At 35.2% G+C, this 19,837-nt stretch overlaps 1 protein-coding gene across 1 annotated transcript in view; it reads right to left on the bottom strand.

The window, feature by feature from the left end:
• LOC136031657 (kelch-like protein 3) overlaps positions 1-19,599 on the bottom strand; it is a 60,275-nt gene extending 40,676 nt beyond the window's left edge. The window contains exons 1-3 of the mRNA XM_065711327.1: positions 19,524-19,599; positions 8,057-8,186; positions 5,114-5,260 (exon numbers count right to left, since the gene is read on the bottom strand). Of these exons, the coding sequence (XP_065567399.1) occupies positions 5,114-5,260; positions 8,057-8,100 (191 nt within the window). The 5' untranslated portion in view covers positions 8,101-8,186; positions 19,524-19,599. The remainder of the gene's footprint in view (positions 1-5,113; positions 5,261-8,056; positions 8,187-19,523) is intronic.
• Between the last annotated feature and the right edge of the window lie 238 nt (positions 19,600-19,837).

Below are 19,837 nucleotides of genomic sequence, written 5' to 3'. Positions count from 1 at the left end.
AGCATTCAGCCCAAACTTGAAAGCGTGCATAGTTTGAATCGGTATCCAAAGTCACGTTTTTTTTCTACAATAAAAACCAAAAAGCCAACAAAAAACCAATAACTTATTTTTGAGCAAATCTTAGAAGCTTCAAACTCCACCCATAAAACCCATAAAACGTTCAGAACTAGTTTTTTTTTTCGAGACATGAAGAACGGGAAAAATCAATTGATGACAAGAAAGTTAACAAATTGAAAAAAAAGAAAGTGTTTACACAAAGCAGGTCATTCTATAGGCCTACATTTTATACGATATTCCATAGGAGAAATTTAAATGTAGGGTTAGAGAAGAGCGTTACATTTCTACGAACAGATGTATTCTACGAACAGACGTATTCCAACAAAGTCAACTCTTGGCCATGTTCATGGATTTAGCCCAATTGATAGTCCAAAGATATTTGATTAATGAAGCTAGTCCCATTTGTAACAACGATATGTACCAACCTTGAAACTTTTGGTTTTCTTTTTTTACGGTTTTTGAATTGTCGTATTCCCTTGTCAAAATAGAGAATCATCATGTGTAATAATTGAAAATTTTCTTTTTTAGGGCCTTTCTTCTGACATTGTCTAACTAGTGGCGTTCAGAAAGGTTTTTCTTTCTTAAGGTTTTTGAATTGTTGTAATCCCTTGTAAAAATATATACAAATATTTTTGCAATTACCAGTATTTTGCTCTTTTTCCAACTTAATGTCTTTTCAAAGATATTTGTTTATTAAAGCTAGTCCAATTTCTAACGCCGATATTTACAAAGCTTGAAACTTTTGGTTTTCATTTCAAGGTTTTTGAATTGTTGTCATCCTTTGTCAAAATAGAGAATCATCATTTGTAATAATTGCAAATTTTCGGTTTTTGGGCCTTCCTACTGGCATTATATAACTGGTTATGTCCAAACCTGTAGCGAGTTAATTTTCTCAAACAAACAAAAAAACTAATTTTAATTTTTTAAGGTTTTTTTTTCTAGTTTGAATTAAAACATTAAGATTATTGCTCAGGCAATAAATATTTTTGCAGGTTACATAACAACTTTCGCGATTCTGAACTGAACTCAAAAAATTCTCATCTTTTTTTCATGTCTTAAAAAGACATTGCTTGTATTTATAAGAAAAGAAATTCGGTAATAATATTTTTCTAACAGCCATTTCTACTAGGCTTCATACTTTTGGTTTTCTTTTTTAAGGTTTTTGAACTGTTGTAATCCCTTGTTAAAATATATATAAATATTTTTGCAATTAGCAATTTTTTTGCCCTTTACGCAATTAAAAGTCTTTTCAAACTGAATCTATTCAAAGATATTTGATTATTATTACAGCAATTCCGATTTCTAACAACGATTTCTACTAAGCTTCAAACTTTTGGTTTCCTTTTTAAGGTTTGGGAATATATAAAAATGAGGACACTCACAAATATTTTCTCCAAAATTAAAGCACTTAACGAATTATCTCAAACTTTTGACCGGTCTAGATGGTTTTTTTTTTAGGCCAGAATACAACAGGATGCCAATTCTCCCCAAAAAATATGGAGTAGTTTTCAAGAAAAAATACATAGATACACAATTATTACTTGTTTATAAAGATAGTATATATATATATATATATATATATAGATATATATATATATATATATATATATATATATATATATATATATATATATATATATATATATATATATATATATATATATATATATATATATATATATATATATATATATATATATATATATATATATATATATATATATATATATATATATATATATATATATATATATATATATATATATATATATATATATATATATATATATATATATATATATATATATATATATATATATATATATATATATATATATATATATATATATATATATATATATATATATATATATATATATATATATATATATATATATATATATATGTATATATATATATATATATATATATATATATATATATATATATGTATATATATATATATATATATATATATATATATATATATATATATATATATATACACCTAGTACACCTATATAATACACCTATAATACACCCCAACACCTAGTTGGTGGGGGCGCTTCGCGCCCGCCCCGCGCGCGTAAGTCGTTACGCGCCATTGTAGTTGTGTCCCTATGTCCCACCTGTGAATATAGATAGATATATATATATATATGTTTTTAACTACGTAAAACTTGCGAATATACAACATTCTTTGCTGTCCCATTGTCTGTGCATATAAATAGATTGTCAGGTTTACGACTCTTGAACATGCAACATATAATGGTCCATGGGAAAACAATCCGTATTCAGATCTATACCTCATGATTCTAATGATTGCCCTTGATATCCCCCTGTGCCCCCCGGCGTTCCCGTTGTAGTTGTGTCCCTGTGTCCCGGTCGTCATTTATATTCCCTGTGTCCCGGTCGTCATTTGTGTCCCGGTGTCTGTGATTTCTCTTTGAGTGTCCCGGGCGTCATTTATATTCCTTGTGTCCCGGTGTCCCGGTCGTCATTTGTGTCCCGGTTTCCCGGTCTGTATATACATTCGTTTTTGAATTGGTCTTTTTTTTAGTTTTTAGTTTTTTACCTTTTTTTAGTTTTTTTAGTTATACCTCATGATTCTAATGATTGCCCTTGAGCTTTGTTGATGGTGATTGCTAATCGAACATTCCCTGTGTCCCCGTCTTCATTTATATATCCCCCTGTGCCCCCCGGCGTCCCCGTTGTAGTTGTGTCCCTGTGTCCCGGTCGTCATTTATATTCCCTATGTCCCGGTCGTCATTTGTATCCCGGTGTCCCGGTCTGTATATACATTCGTTTTTGAAATGGTATATGAAATAAATTTTTGTATTTTTCCCCTTTTTTTCTTTTTTTTTTTGGCTTTCACTTTTTTTAATTTTTTTTAGTTTTTTTTTCTTTTTTCTTTTTAGTTTTTTTTTATTTTTATTTTTTTAGTTTTGTTTCTCTCCTTTATTTTTCATTTTTTCCTTTTTTCATTTTTTTTTCTTTTTAGTTTTTTTAGTTTTTTAGCTTTTTTAGTTTTTTAGCTTTTTTAGTTTTTTTATTAGTTTTTAGTTGTTTTTTTTCTTTTAGTTTTTTTTGTAGTTTTTACCTTTTTTTTAGTTTTTTTAGTTTTCTTTTTTACTTATGTCCTGGTCGTCATTTATACTCCCTGTGTCCCGGTCGTCATTTGTGTCCCGGTGCTTTGTTGATGATGATTGCTAATCGAACATTCCTTGTGTCCCGGTCGCTTTCTCTTTGAGTGTCCCGGTCGTCATTTATATTCCCTATGTGCCGGTGTCCCGGTCGTCATTTGTGTCCCGATGTCCGGTCTGTAATTTCGTCAGTCGAAAACATGACGTCAGTCGACACACAAACATGACGTCACTCGACAGACACACACACAGAGAGACAACTTATTTTTATATATATAGAAGATATACCTAGTTGGAGGGGGCGCTGGACCCCCCCCAAGCCCCCCCGCGCGCGCATGTCGTGGAACATGTGGAACACAAATACATGTCGTGGAACACAAATACGTGGAAGTCTGATTGAAAGAAGTGTAAGATATTTATTGAAATTGATTATTCAAATCCAAATTTCAATAGCTCGACTTGGTGGGGGCTGAATTTTAATCATTCACATATCAATGTGAAAACTTTACATTATTATGGTATGGTCTGTTACTAACGAATTCACGCTCAGCACACTGGATACAGTGCAGCTAGAGTTTTAAGTTTGGAGGAGGGATTTAAAAGATGTGTCGTCGACAAAATCGTCCAGTATGACGACAAATGTGGTCACATAAGCTAAATTTCTAGGGTATATAGGAAATTTTTGCAAGATGTTGGCACGCGGCGGCGAAAGTTTGGGTCCCCCTCCCCACATTACAAAACGCTCTCTCCCCCTTAGCTGCACCTCTCACTGGATATCATGGTTTTAATTGATTGAATTTTGGATCTTTCATTAACGCAAGTGAACTCTCATTAAACAGTAATCACATGGTTTATTGTGTTCTTTTCAGTTGTTTTCGTAGAAGATGTACGTTCTTGAAATCGACACACATTTAGAACATTCCTGTACCAGCTGTGTATTAACAAGTATTGACAACAAATATACTTTAACTCATCTCTGCTGCTCTATCCGCCATGTTCAGAGTTAGCTGGTGGCTCCACATCCTACGACAGAACAAGTAAAATTACCTGAGGAAATCTGGTGCCATCTTCTGGACAATTTGCGCATTAAAAAAAGAAAAAAAGAAGAAAAAGAAATAGACCGAAGACCGATATTTCTTTCCCGATAATCACACCAATTCTCATAACGGCCTGATAATATCTGTCGGGCCATAATGTATACAGATGCAACCCTCATAAGAGGTCAGAGGGGATCATATGCTTTTTATAGGGGAGGGATTATCAGACACGCAAAAAATGTATTTTAGGTCACTGATTTTCGGTTTCGTAAGGTAGATCTTTCAGATCAATTAAGAGGGGTTTCCTCAACCAGTAAACCCCAGCACCCTCAGTGTGCAGCTATGTGGGGAGATCTGTTTCGTTAGGTAGTTGGGACGCATAGTCCTAAACTGCTAATATAATATTCTATTTAAGTACCCTGCCGAAGGATCGACTATTCTAATCGTCGAAACAATTGCGATGCAAGTAGGAATCCAAAGCAGTGGCGTAATTTCGTCAAAATTCTGGGGGGATGGGGGCAAAGTCGGAGCCAATTTTTCCAAAATCAAGTGAAAATGACAGTAAAACTGAAAAAAATGAACCATATAGTACCATAAAGGTAAAGAAACACTAAAGAATACTGACCTATTTTTGTGGATGCTTTAATTTAGTAGGATTATCTTAGTTATGACAAGATTTTTGGAGGAACCAAATTTTAGCTGGGAGAGGGGCAGTTGCCCCCCCTTCCCCATAGCAAATTATGGCCCTGATCTAAAGTAATTTCCGAATCAGTCTATATTGCGTCGGGGTTGCTTTACTTATGCATATTGAATTTCGGGAGCCTTTCTGTGGTACCGTGTGATTATTACAACCAATAAACAACTATTAAAACAAACCTTCTCATGGAGTTCAAGGTGCAAAAAGCCTTTTGATAGTGATTACTGTTTCGATAGGGAACTCTATCAAGGGTACTTCCACGGGAGTAGTCCTTCTGAGAGCTTTCATCCAATGAACTTTGGCTTGCATGTCTTAGCAACAAATATCTGGAAATACAGTATTAAATCATTAAGAAGGCTTAAGAGTTTTACCAGGAATACTGCAATTAATTGGACTGTAAATGGAAGTGAGTTTGCGACTCAAGCCTAGCAGAAATATGGGATAAAAGTGATCACAGCCGAACTGCAGCAATCATTGAAAAAGTAAGACAGTAGTCTGCGTCTACCTCAAGGGACTATTTTAGGTTCAATTTTATTTCTAGTCATGGTTAACAACATTGCCATTGATAGGGACAGTAAATGGAAGTATATTTGCGACTTAAGCTTAGCAGAAAATGCAATAAAAGTGACCCCAACAGAGCTACAGCAATAATTGAAAAGTGAGACAGTAGTATGTGTCTTCCTCAAAGGACTATTTTAGCTTCAATTTTATTTCTAGTCATGGTTAACAACATTGCCATTGATAGGGACAGTAAATGGAAGTGTATTTACGACTTAAGCTTAGCAGAAAATGCAATAAAAGTGACCCCAACAGAGCTGCAGTAATAATTGAAAAGGTGAGACAGTAGTATGTGTCTTCCTCAAAGGACTATTTTAGGTTCAATTTTATTTCTAGTCAACAATATTGCCATTGATACGGACAGTAGGTGGAAGTGCATTTATGACTTAAGTCTAAGAGAAATATGTGATAAAAGTAACCCCAGCAGAACTACAGAAATCATTGAAAAGGTGAGGCAGTAGTCGGTGTCTACCTCAAAGGATTATTTTAGGTTAAATGTTGTTTCTAGTCATGGTTAACAATATTGCCATTGATATGGAAAGTAGTTATGCAGAAATGTGTGATAAAAGAGACCTCAGCACCCCTGCAGCAATCACTGAATAAGTGAGACAGTAGTCAGTGTCTTCCTCAAGGAACTATTTTAAGTTCGGTTTTATTTCTAGTCATGGTTAGCAATATTACCATTGATATGGACAGTGATTTGAAGTACATTCATGACTTTAAACTTAGCAGAAATATGCAATAAAAGTGACCCTACAAGAACAGCAGAAATCATTGGATAAGTGAGACAGTAGTCAGCGTCTTCCTCAAGGGAATATTTCAGGTTTGATTTTATTTCTAGTAATGGTTAACAACATTGCCATTGATATCGACAGTAGATGGAAATACATTTAAGACTGAAACTTAGCAGAAATATGCAATAAAAGTGACCCCAGCAGAACTGCAGCAATCATTGAAAAGGTGAGACATTAAACTGCGTCTACCTCAAGGGACTATTTAGGTTAAATTTTATTTCTAATCGTGGTTAACAATATTCCCATTGATATGGACAGTAGATAGAAGTACATTTATGGCTTAAGCCCAGCAGAACTGCAGCAATCATTAAATAAGCGAGACAGAAGTCAGCGTCTTCACATATGACTGTGAATCAAAATAACAGTAGCAAATTACCATCTTATTTTCACAATTTTAGCCCCTACTTTTAATCACCCTGCCCTGATCAATTAATTATATATAAAACAAAACTACAAGAAATAACCCTCATTTCTGATCTTAAGTGGGAGGAACTCACCACATAGTGGTTGAGAAAGGCAGTACTAGCTTCCAAATGTTAAACTTGAAGACGAATTCTGTGTCTTATTGTCCATCTTTAAAAAAATTATGGTACCTTTATAGACCGTTTCTAGAGTATGCTGCGATGGTATAGCATTTTGGTGTAACTTTGGAACCAGCTAATTTGATTGAAAAATTCATAAACATGCTCTGGCTATTATTTCTCGTGGCCTGGAAATTAAATATTTTAAATTATTTGTTAAATTTGATTTAATTTCACTGGAGCAAAGAAGGTTTAAGCAGCAAGAAGAGCATGGATTTTGGAAAATAAAATCTACAAAAGCACATAAGTACCATGATGTCCTCCCCTCAGATTTTGTCACCAAATGAAATCCAAGGGCTGTTGCAGGACCAGTCCCAGAGCTGACAGAACTAAATGCAAAATAAAGACGGTAGGAAAGAAAATCTATTCGGAGTTTCATGCAAGAGTACAACCCAAAAATAAATTGAATATTATAGTTTTTTTACTTGTATGTTGTAATGACTGATAATATGTATTTATGACACAAATCGTTGGCAATGGCCCTGAAAGTTTTATTTTAGAACAAAACGATTGGATGACTGAATTTGGGTGCATTGCTATCAATATTACACTAGATGTCCCTTACTATATTACTCATGCCCATAGTAGGTGGAATTTTCCGGTTAAACATCAACAGTGAGTTATTTCTAGCTCACCTTAAAATACACAGGGAACCAATACAACTCTATCCTGTGCGCAGGTGCGTGTGCTGTTGGGGAGCTACCACTCCCCAGCAGCCTCCTTACCTCTTTTTGACCTTCTCTCTTCATAGAGGGTTACATGTGCTATAAGCCGCTTTGAACAAATTGCAACATTCCACTACGCTCCCTCGAATCTGTTTCTCATACTCTTTTGTTTACCTTTCAATCACTTTGAGCAACACTAATTTCATAGTCAAAACAAGAAACAAAATGGAATACTTTTTTGCTTTACAAACACAAATACAACTTGTTCTTCTTTCCTGAGCTTAGGCACTTGTATCTCACAACTATATAATGGTATTTCTATTTCTCTACTTGAGTAAATATTCCATCTTCTGCTAAATCTCTGTGTGGTTCTTAACACAGAAGTGTTCTTAGTCAGCTCTTTACTAAAAGAAGCAAAGCATGATTTGCTGTTCGTTTACTAAGGTAAAGTAGCATGAGACAGTTGTAAGAACAAGAATTAGCCAGTTGTACTGCAATGCCAGATATTAAAAATTATGACTTACCCAGCTTGGCGATCACAAGGTAAAGAATCTTCTGTGCAACTCATTCAATTAGAACTATTGGAACAGCTTTCTTTACACCAAACCAAGAGGATATTGCTTGCTACAAGCTCTCCAGTTCAAAGCTTAAAATCTGTAAAGTCAGAAAACAAACTATTATCGGTTGGACTAACTATCTTTCAAGATATGGGAGACTTATGAGTTGGATCTTGAGCAATTTAACATAGGTAGATAGGGATAAATAATTTCTAAGACCACACTGGCTCTGAACGATATGATAAAATGTCAAAAATTCCGGAGAAGAAGTCACCCTCTTACCATTGCTTTGAGAGAGGTTGTTTTAAATTTAGTATTTTGTTTTTAAAGTTTATATTGTTTTTATTTGGCCTTAGGACTTTTGTCCAAGTATTTTGTACGACACTCATAAGAGTGCCATTGTGCATTGCAGGACTGCTTATTGTGAGACTGACGTACAGGAGACGAATCTTATGGGAATGATATTATAGTGCAGGCTACCATAGTGAAGTTTCTTGGGGTGTATCCTGACTGTTTTCTTTCTTTTAAACCCCATATGACTCACACCCTTTCCCTCACCCTATAATAGTCTTCAATGTTGCACTGAGTTAAATCATTTCTTCCCCCCCCCCCATGTTATGCTTTCTCTTTACTATGCTTCTATTTTTCCTTACCATTCTTATTGCTGCTCTGTCTGGGGTAGTGCCAACAAAATTCTTCTGTGCTCACTTCAAAGAGCCCAAGATAGGGCAATGAAGGGTACTTTTTTTCTTCCTCGGCTATAACCTTGCTCTGATCTTTATAGTAATACTGGAATAGCTCTGCTGGATTGTATTGTGGGTAAAGTAATCTTTATTTGGCATCTTCTGCTTTTCTAGGTACACTTCCACCATCTGTGCAGCAGTTTTTCTCATGGACAGGGGCAGGTAAGTACTCTTCTTCTTTGTATAGTTCTTCTTACAGATTTACTTTACCTACATGATCCTCAACAGCAGCTCAGAGGTCTCCTGTTTATCAATCAATTCTATTATGAAACACCATCCCTTCTGAGCTCTTCCTGCTTGCTCAAGCTTTCTTCTGCACAAGTTTACAATACATGTAATAAACACAAAATATATCCCTCAAAATATATCTAAATTTGTTAAGATATCAATCAGCTCTCTATATAACACCTTTTCTATGGAAACTGGCAAAGATGCATCCACTATCAGAATAATGTTTAGTGAAAGTTTATATATTTGAGATAGGGTATTGAGTTTAAAAATTCTAGGGGTACTTGTCATGGATTCAAAGAGAAGATGCTGTAAGGTTTCTTTAGTCAAGTTGCAGAGCCTACAATTTGGATCGCAATGTTGTTTCCATCTTTCTCAGCATTACTTTCTTTCTCAGTATTACTTCTAAGCTTTTATTTTGATGCAGGCCTAATTGTTTTCAGGTTCTTTGAAAATTGAAATCAGAGCAGAGGGGGGGGAGACTTTCTATAAGCATGGTGGTTTTTAACTGTATCTTTAAATACGACTGAATACTTTCAAGCAAGTTGTGGGTTGTTAGACTTTGCTGTCTCTGTAGCTAGACTGTCTATTTTTTTTTTTTTTTTTCATTACAGTGGATGCTTACATGGCTACGAATGTGCTAGAAAGCCACTACAATGTCAATCTTGGATTGAGAATTAAATATAAAAACAAGTTTTTTTAACTGAAAGTAAGGAGCGACATTAAAACTTAAAACGAACAGAAATTACTTCGTATATGAAAGGGGCTGCTTCCTCATCAACGCCCGCTCTTTACGCTAAAGTTTGACCCTTTCAACTCTACTTTTTACAACAGTAAAAAAATTTAGCGTACAGAGCGGGGCGTTGATGAGGAAGCAGCCCCTTTCATATTCGAAGTAATTTCTGTTCGTTTTAAGTTTTAATGTCGCTCCTTACTTTCAGTTAAAAAAAAACTTTTTTTTTTCATTTGATTTCTGAACGTTTTTGGATGAATGAATGTTTTGATTTTGGCTCTCCGCAGAGGAATAATTAAAACGAAAATTGCATATTTATTCTTTTTTTTTGCCTAAATGGCTTTCTCATAGTTTTGATCAAATGATCTTGAGAAAAAAAGGAACGGGGGAGGAAGCCTAGTTGCCCTCCAATTTTTTGGTTACTTAAAAAGGCAACTAGAGCTTTTAATTTGTTACGATAGTAAAAGATAAACGTAACTTATAAATTAGCTTACGTAACGAACTTCTCTATTCTCATATTTTTATTACATATATGAGGGGTTCACCCCTCGTCAGTACCTCGCTCTTTGCACTAAAGCTTAAATTTTGTCCCAGTTCATTAAGAATGACCCCTGAATCACAAAAGCCGTAGAATAAATAGTTGAAATTATTAAAAATACTTTAGCGTCAAGAGTAAGGTATTAGGAGGAAGTGAGCCCCTCATATGCGTAATAATTTCTGTTTGTTTTAAGTTTTAATCCTGCTCCTTACTTCCAGTTGAAAAAACTTTTTCATATTTATTTGTCATTGTTTTTTTTAATAATGCTAGAAAATCCTGCACTCCCTTCATGGAAATTCTCTTCCCCCATGACAATCTCCTCGATGGAAAGTTCCCCCAACATATCCCCCCTTCTCAACCCCTCCCCCAACCAAAAATCCCCTGAAAACGTCTGTACACTTCCCAATAACCATTACTATATGTAAGCACTGGTCAAAGTTTGTAACTTGTAGCCCCTCCCATGGGGACTGTGGGGGCGTAAGTCATCCCTAAAGACATAGTTATAAGGTTTTTCGATGACGCTGAATAAAATGGCTATCTCAGAATTTTGATCCGTTGACTTTAGGAAAATAATTAACGTGGGAGGGGGCCTAGGTGCCCTCCAATTTTTTGGTCACTTAAAAGGGCACTAGAACTTCTCATTTCTGTCAGAATGAGCCCTCTCGCAAGAATCTAGGACCACTCAGTCGATACGATCACCCCTGGAAAAAAAAACAAAAACAAATAAACATGCATCTGTGATCTGCCTTCTGGCAAAAAATACAAAATTCCACAATTTTTATAGATAGGAGCTTGAAACTTCTACAATAAGGTTCTCTGATGCGCTGAATCTGATTTTGTGATTTTCGTTACGATTCTATGCCTTTAGGGGGTGTTTCCCCCTACTTTCTAAAATAAGACAAATTTTCTCAGGCTCATAACTTTTGATGGGTAAAACTAAACTTGATGAAACTTATATATTTAAAATCAGTATTAAAATGCGATTCTTTTGATGTAGCTATTGGTATCGAAATTCAATTTTTTAGAGTTTTGGTTACTATTGAGGCGGGTTGCTCCTTACTACAGTTTCTTACCACAAGCTGTTTGATCAAGTAGCTCTTTTATCTCCTGCAAATCAGTGTCTTTTCCATTTCAGGTTAAAGTTTTTATTAGTTTGAGAGCAGTCTGAGAATCTGAGATGATTACAACTTTATGTAAATGCAAAAGTATAAGTTCGACTGCCTTCAGTGATTCAACTTTTGCTGCCAATTCAGCAGTCAATACTGAGGCAGTAGAAGAGGCTTTTGAATGTCAGAGTAGTGTGTGGGATTATTGCTGCTGCAGGAGATTTTCTTCTAATAGGGATCGATCAGTACAAACATCATGTAGACGATATTTAAACTCTGTATCTTTTTTCTTGAAAATTCAGGTTTGATTAGTTGATGTGGTATACTCTCCTTCTTGTCGTGTATAACCTCAAGGCTGAAATTTAGCAGGCAAAACTTCCATGGAGGAGGATACTTGCTTCTGCCTAGCACTGCCATGACAAAGAGTGAAAATAGGGTGCGTCTCCCCATAAGCTTGAATCCTGGTATAATATTTGAAAGTGGCTTTGGCTATTCTCTTGCTTATAGGTACAATTCTTGCTAGTTTTCATGTAGGATCACTAGAAGTATGTGAATACAAGCCAAGAGCCATTTGAAGTTCTGGATTTTTTCTGATTTGGACAAGTTTTTTTATTGGTGTGGCCACAAGCAACTATCCATAGCCAATTTTTGACCTTACATGTTGATTGTAAAAAATTCCCAATACAATTGGTGAATTTCTCAAACTTGTAGAAGCAAGTCTTTGAGAATTACAATCAATTTCAGGCAAACCTCCTTTGTCACCTCTATTTGTTTATTCCAAGTCTTCTGATGGTAATTTATTAAGCCTAGTAATCTGCATTGTTCAAGCTTCTCTTTTCCAATACTTATTTGATCCATTGGGGTGGAAATGTTTTTGTTATTGAGCATCACTGCTTTTGTTTCTTGGGCTGATAAACTCATTGTAAATGCTTTGGAAAGTCTAACTAATTCTTTCAAGGAAGAGTTTAAATTTTCAATTGCTTCATTATAGCTGTCTCCTACTTCCCTAATGGTAATGTCATCTGCAAAGGTTGATAGCTTATACTCTTACTCAAAAATTTGAGCTCAGCTAGAAAGAGGAGGAAAAGGTATGGGCTAATTTGCGATTCTTCAATTAAACCCTGATGCAGCCTATAAAATCAGAGATGAGATTGATAAATTTTTCTTTGGAATCAATTCTCTTTAACTCTGACATAGCTTCTTCTCTAATACCTTGTCAAAAGTGCATTAAAATCAACCAATACTGCTGTGAGGAAACTTCTTTTTTATTACTTTTAGCATTGCTTATAACCTCAAGCATAAGAACACAATCCATTATGTTGAAACCTTTCCTAAAACCACACTGTTGTTGCAGAGAGAGGCCATTATGTTAACAATGTTCACATATCCCTCCAAGTCTTTTCTTTATCATCATATTTGTAACCTTGCCTAGGAACAGTAAAAGCAATATAGGCCTGTAAGAAGATATCCTTTTTTGGTGGTTTACTCAGTTTTTTTTTTCATTGGAGTAATTATTGACGTCTTCTAAATCTTTGGAAAAGTACTTAGTTTCCAGGATTTGTTATCTTCAATTCAGTCTTCTAAATCTCAGCTCTGAATTAATCAACATCAATTAAGTTACTTCATCCTCTGCAGATGTTGATTCCATTCGATAGAGGACACTGGAATTCTTACAATGTTGATGCCCTGACAGGTAAGCGTGCCTACCCCCTTTGAGGGAAGTATAGGGATAACCTTGAACACTTTATGAGTAATTGCTAAAGTTTGGACAAGTTAAGGAATAGTTTTTTTCAGGGGGATACACCAAGACTCCCAAGTATCTTGTTGACCACTTCTAGGTAACTAATTATTATGGTTGAAGACTTTATAAACCAAGCTTTAGAGGCACAGAAGTTTTAATTTCTAAGTGCCAAATGCTACTGTTTACTGGGTAAATCAAAATTTTGAGAAAATTTCTCAAATAGAAAAAGTGACTTTTGCAGTTTTGAATGTGCAATCTCAAAGGTGTTGCCAGTTGCCCATAATACCAGATCATAGCACATTGTAAATTGGTGTGTGGAAGGTTTATGTCCCAGAGAAATATGGAGAAGAGGAGGCAACTCAAGACTGCACCCTGTGGAAGACCTTTGGTTATTGTAGTTTTGGGTGAGTAGGCTGAGCCTACACAAACAATGACACTTTGATTTTCTATGAAAGAATTTATGAAGGATACTAGCTTTGGGGGTAATCCAAAGACTCGGAAGTTTACTTAAAAAGGATCTGGTGGTTTACATTGGCATATCCCCTTCAAAAAATAAGAGTACAGCAACTATGACATTATTCTTAGATAGGGATTCATTTATTGCATTTGTTAACAATATAAAAGCATCTGTTGAGGAGTGGTGGTTCCTGAACCCAGTTTGAGTATGAGGTATCATGTTATTCTTCTCAACAAAACCAAAGGAGTCAATATTCTCCTTTAATTTTCCCAGCACAGGAATAATCATAATAGGCCTGTAAGAATTAGGGTCATATTTGGGTATATGTTTCTTTAATTTTGGTAGGAGGGATGAACATTCCAAATATTGGGGAATGTGGATGTAGCCCATACATGATTTTAGCAATTTAGGAGTTCCTGTTTATAAGAAGGGGTGAGATTCTTTATCCATGTAGGATATTTGTTATCATAGCTACTAGTAACATTAGCCCTTATATATTGTATTGCATTATTCATTTCATGAGTTTAAGAATGGGCAGGTTATATACTCTGATCCTGGATGAGGCTGGTATATTAAATTTAATGAGATTGGGGTGGTGAAGCTGTTACTATTTGATGCTAGCATATTTGAGAAAAGAGTTGCAAGTTTGCCTTTTCATTATCATAATGGGTATTATTATATAGTAGCTCACACTGGAGTGGGTTGGGGGTGCTTTTTTTTCCACAGATGGGACTTAAAAGAGTTTATGTATAATTGGCTCAAGTGTTCCTCTGGAAAGAAATATGGGCAAAATTATACCAGTTATTATATATAGCATTTAAAATAGTCCTCTTGAGACCAGTCTCTGCTTGTAATTTACTTAAATATGTAGCAGGAGATGGTTTTAGGTATGTTCTCCCAGCTGTTTTTTTTTTTTTTTTTAAGTTAATTTGGCCATTTGTCAACCATGCTTTAGGAGTGCGTTTGGGATTGATTCCTGGTGTTGTCTTGGGGATAGCGTGATTCGCTGTATTTGTTAGTATGGATGCCAAAACTTCACCATGTGTGTCAGCTCTTACAAGTGAAATACATGATTCCTGGGCAAGACTTATAATTTCATCATTAAGCTTATTTTTGAACATAGTCCAAATTGCTTTAGTGTTAATATACTTGGAGATATGAGACAGAATTTTAGCTGGTTGATTTAATGGAGAAACTATTGCGATTGGTCTATGCAAAGATTATCAATTTTCTTTATGAATTTTATTCAAAATGTTTATTGACAAAAATTTGAGGTTCAAAATTGGAAAAATTGCCACTTTTGGGGTTAAAATTATGTATTTGGATTTTGAGGGCTAGAAATTACTAATTTCATATTTGAAATAAAACTTTCAATAAGCTTATCAGCTTCATTTGCTGGTTTATCCCCCCACAAATGGCTATGGGCATTAAAACTTCACAAACAATTAAAATCCATGGTATTTGTAGTTTGGCTGTTAGGGTTATAAAAGCTTATTATGAAAGTTTTGGAATTATTCAGCCAAACATTGATTCCAATTGTATCAACATCATTCAAAATTCTGGAAAGTTAATGCCACAAAAGTTCATATTATTAATTATTATTAAAGCAAGACCATCTTCTTTTCTCTCTGATGGCCTATCTTTTCTTTGAGATAGTATATCCTAGAGACTTTATTTGCTAGTTTTTGGTCAAATGGGTTTCCTGAAGGCAACCAATATCAATGGAATTATTATTCATAAAAGATATTAGTTTATTTAACTTATTTTCTGAAAGTGATCTTACATTCCATTGAAGTATTGAGTAGTACTTTTTTGTTGCTTTAGTTTTCATATGACTATGTGTCAACATTTAGCTTTGCTAGGAAGAAAGCAAGATTCTTTTTTTGCTTGAATAAGCATGTAATTGGGTGGGTAGATGTTTGCCAATTCATTTATGATTTTTACATTCTCTGGCTATTGTAGGTTCATGGACTGAACTGCATTAGAGTTTGGTATAAAGAGGCATATGTTAAGCATTAGCTTGCTTGGTTTTTCATCTGGCTTGTCATTAATTAGGGGATTAATTCCTGGTAATGCTTCTGATGCATTTCTGCTTGTGTAAGGGGTGGCCAGACTAACCTCTTAACATTGGATATGGAGGCTAGTTGGCTTAGCCTTGGCAATTCTCTCCAATAGGAAAGTGAGCTGAGGTGTTTTGAAGAAGGAGTTTTATGGGGGGTGCTTGTTGCTTTGGGTAGGTTAGGTTTTCTGTGAATGAAAGTATTGGATGGTTTCATAAAATGTTTAGTTTGGTGTGATTGCACTGCATTTGCTTCCAGAGCTGTAAATAGGTAAGGTAAAGCTTTCTCTCTTGTTGTTTGGAGTGTTAGTGCTCATTTTTACATGCAGGGTGTAGTGTTTGGTAAATGTTTAATTTTGTCACAAGTGCTCTAAACTGGAAACTATGCTGCAAACCAGTTTAGAGCACTTACAAAGGCTAATTCTAGAAGCACATCTAGTTTTTAGCTTTCTAAAATCCATTTTTAGCTTTTTAAAATCCCCATTCAAGAAACTAAAAATGTTTAAAGTGGGCAGGGTTTTCAATGTTGGGGTTGTACAATATGAATGTAATTATATTTTAATACTATTTCCAGTCATCTAAGTCATCTGCTAATTTCTGTTGAGTAGTAAGTCAAAAGATAATTAAAAAGCTGAAACTCCAGTTGAAACTAGCCAGTAACTGGTGAATCAGAGCAATTAGTTAAATATTATGTTTATGTTGCATTGATTTGAAGAAATGCCTTCCAACACAATGGAGATTATAGTTTTTTAGTTCAAGATTAAATTTGTTTTAAAAGATTCTTTGGCTATGGGAAGGCCTTGGTGAAACAAATTTGGTTGAATAGTAATTATTACAAGTGAATATTACCTATAGAGTTAGCAAATTAGTCCATGAGCCCTGCAGGCAGTGGGGCAAGGTCTGTACTCTAATTGGTTGAATTGTTAGTTCATATTTATGAGCTACTTTTTGTTTGCTCTTTCAGGCTTCAGGCCAAATAATTATTCAATAGATATAGAATACAGACCTCACCCTGCTGCCCATGGACTAATTTGCTTTGCTCTATAGATACTGTTATGTGTAAACCAGAGTAAAATTGAGAATAAGGAGCTTTTTAGAGACTTTTGGCTTTGAAAAAAGCTGTTTGGTGTTGTTCTGCAGCTAGTGTTTTTTTTTTATATCTGAGCTTGAGTTCATTCTGTTGATTGTCCAGGTTGGAGCTTGGAGGCTAGGTCATAGTTTGGTGGCAGGTAAACTTTACCACAGGCTTCAAGAAAGTGGTGAAGTCTATCTGTGTGCTTGGGATAGCACTGCTTAAAGAAGAATTCACCAAGATAGCCAGCCATCTGCTTGGTGTTTCAACAATATCTGGGGATTCCTTGGTGGACATCCTTCCACACTTTGTGTGTAAGCACCTGTGTTGGGGTACACAATGTTCTTGCTATGATTTACTGTTTGGTGCAGGAAGCCTTGATGCTTTAATCCACCATAAGCTTTCCAGCAGTCAGAAATAATTGTTGTTACTGGCAGCACCTACCTGTCTGTCATAGCTAACAGAGTATCTCCAGTTCTATCCTGAACAGGGATAGTGAAGAACAAACCAGAACCATGCTATATACTGCTAAAAACCCATTGTCCTTCAATGAGTCTTCCTCTGTTGTATTTGAATTTTCTGATTTTTGCTTTATCTATTTCAACCACTTTCCCTGGTCCTCCTATGGGTTGGGATTCCAAATCCAATTTGACAAGACATACCTTGCAACAAAAGCTAGACCAGTCAACAACTGTGTTTGAGGAAATGTACATAGTTGACCAGATGTAATATTGTTTTGGACTTGATCCTGTGCATCATAGAGAACAAAATATTAGCAATTGTGAGACAGTCAAATGCAATCCCCTGCAAAATGTTCCTTTAGTTATTGATCTGAAAAAAACACCTTTTTGAACTACTGTTTTCTTCTTCTTTTTTTGTCAACAAACTTCACTACTTTTAGACATTGAAGACATTAAACCATATGAATTGTTTATCTAGAAATTGCTTGGAACCACATTGCTTGCAGAATACCAAAGTTGCTAGCACTCTGTGCTCTTGAAAAAAGGTATAACATTTTTTCTTGTCATTCATCAGGGCACCCAGTTGGTAAATTTCAAACAAACAACCTGAACACTGATCAATTGGTAATTGTGTTGTCTCTTTGTCATTTTTTATCTTTATTCCACTTTGCTCTTTCAGTCCTAACAGTTGGTTGGTTAATGAAGCATTCTTGTTTTTCACCAACTGCTATTTCTGATGAAAATAGGGTTGAATGACCATAACAAACAAGGCTTAACCACTCAGCATAAAGCATGGTATAAACATTAAGTAATAATTCAACTGATCAGACTAGAGACCTTGCCCTGGTACCCATAGGGCTCATGGACTAACACACTTAGCTGTATAGATAACGTTACCTGTAACCAAGATTGGATGTTTGTTTTGTTTGAAAGTGAGAGTGGATAATTAACATAAATAGATACATAAGTTTTTTTAATTATCTTTTGACTTACTACTATACAGAAATTACCAGTGATGATTGGAAATAGCCTAGTACTTAAAATATAATTTCATTCATATTGTACAACCCCAACATTTCCCTCGGCTTCAAAACCCTGCCCACTTTATGCATTTTTAGTTTGCCCTATGGAGGAGGAGGGTCAACCAGAAATGGATGCACTTCTAGAATTAGTATTTGTAAGCTGCTCTAAAGTTTAGAGGCCTTGTGACAAAACCAAACATTTACCTAGTCATTTTGCAATTTTTCATCCTTCAGCATGGAAATGTTTATATTTACTACAGGTTTGTAAGATTTCATAGTATTTGCTTGTTGTGTGTCCTAGTTTTAGACATTTTATCACTGGGTTGGTTTTGGCTTGTAAGGTTTCATTTGTCCAAAGAGGAATATCTGACCTAGGATATTGTTAGTTTTTTTTTCTCTCTGAGTGTGAATATGAAAGACTTGCTTGACTTTTGACCATTAGCATCTGGTTTGCCCTGTTGGGTGACATCTGTATCTGGGTTACCAGTTCTGTCAGAGCCCTTCCTTTATCTCCTGAATAGGTATTTCTGGAGGGATGTTAAAAACAAAAATTTTAATTGGGTAGTCATTTGGGTTCTATAGAGCAGACTTTATTGGGATATTCAGAAGGGTTTTAAATTAAGTAGGCTAGTGTGTTTGCTGATTTAAAATCTTATAAAGCTATTAGCAAAGATCCATCATGGTTAATGTTTAAAGAAAAGATTGATTTTAACAATATGAAGATTGCAACACTTATTAGAGTTATCTTATTTATCTCAAAGAGGGTACTAGGAGAAATATTTAAGTATACTCCAAAGTCTTGTGAAGGAGTTGGAGCAAACTGAGGGGAATAATTTTTGATTGGGAGATCTTTTCCTTTTTTTGGAGCTCCTAGAAAGGATCTCTTGAAAGTCATCTTCATTTCCATCATGGAAAATGAAAAATGCCCCCATCTCCACCATTGTGTTATCCATTGAATTTGACCCATCATGTGAGCTTTGAGATGGTGAACTTGACCAGCCTAGATTCAGAACATTTTTCTTTTAGTGTTTGGGGCAGGATCGAGGGGGCCTTTTTTCGGGGAGGGGGGTATTTTATACATTGCCTATTGAAATAAGGTTTAATAGGCTATTAACAAAAGCAGATTAGAATAGCAGACCAACTGCATTTTGTGAAGGAAGGTCTTCACTATACAGGAAAAATCACCAGAGTGTGGTCTACATGATGGTTTGGTGCTATTTACTTAGTCTAGTCTAGATGATGGATTAGTTGGGTTATTTGGATTAGTTGCCTACCTTTTAAACAAATAACACTTCTTTTCCTACTTCCTTAAGTCTTTGTCCTTTAACTGTGTTAGGCCGGATTCAGCGCTAGTGTTTTTAATTAATAGCCGGTTTAGACGTAGGGGGAAACGCTCAAAAACCGATCGATACCATGGGAATGTCAACTGTTAAGCAGTAAATACCCTTGTGTAATGAGATAAGCAATGTTAGAAATGTAAAAATACGGCGTTGGACTTCACAGAAGGTTGAAGATCAGCACCAACCTTCTGGTGGTGCTGATCTCCGTTTCTTGGCCCTTCAGCCAGGAAATATAAAGGAGGGGGGAG

Source organism: Artemia franciscana, chromosome 10 (genome assembly GCF_032884065.1).
Source record: "Artemia franciscana chromosome 10, ASM3288406v1, whole genome shotgun sequence".
NCBI classification, from domain to species: domain Eukaryota; kingdom Metazoa; phylum Arthropoda; class Branchiopoda; order Anostraca; family Artemiidae; genus Artemia; species Artemia franciscana.
This window is presented reverse-complemented; position numbering and strand designations above follow the sequence as displayed.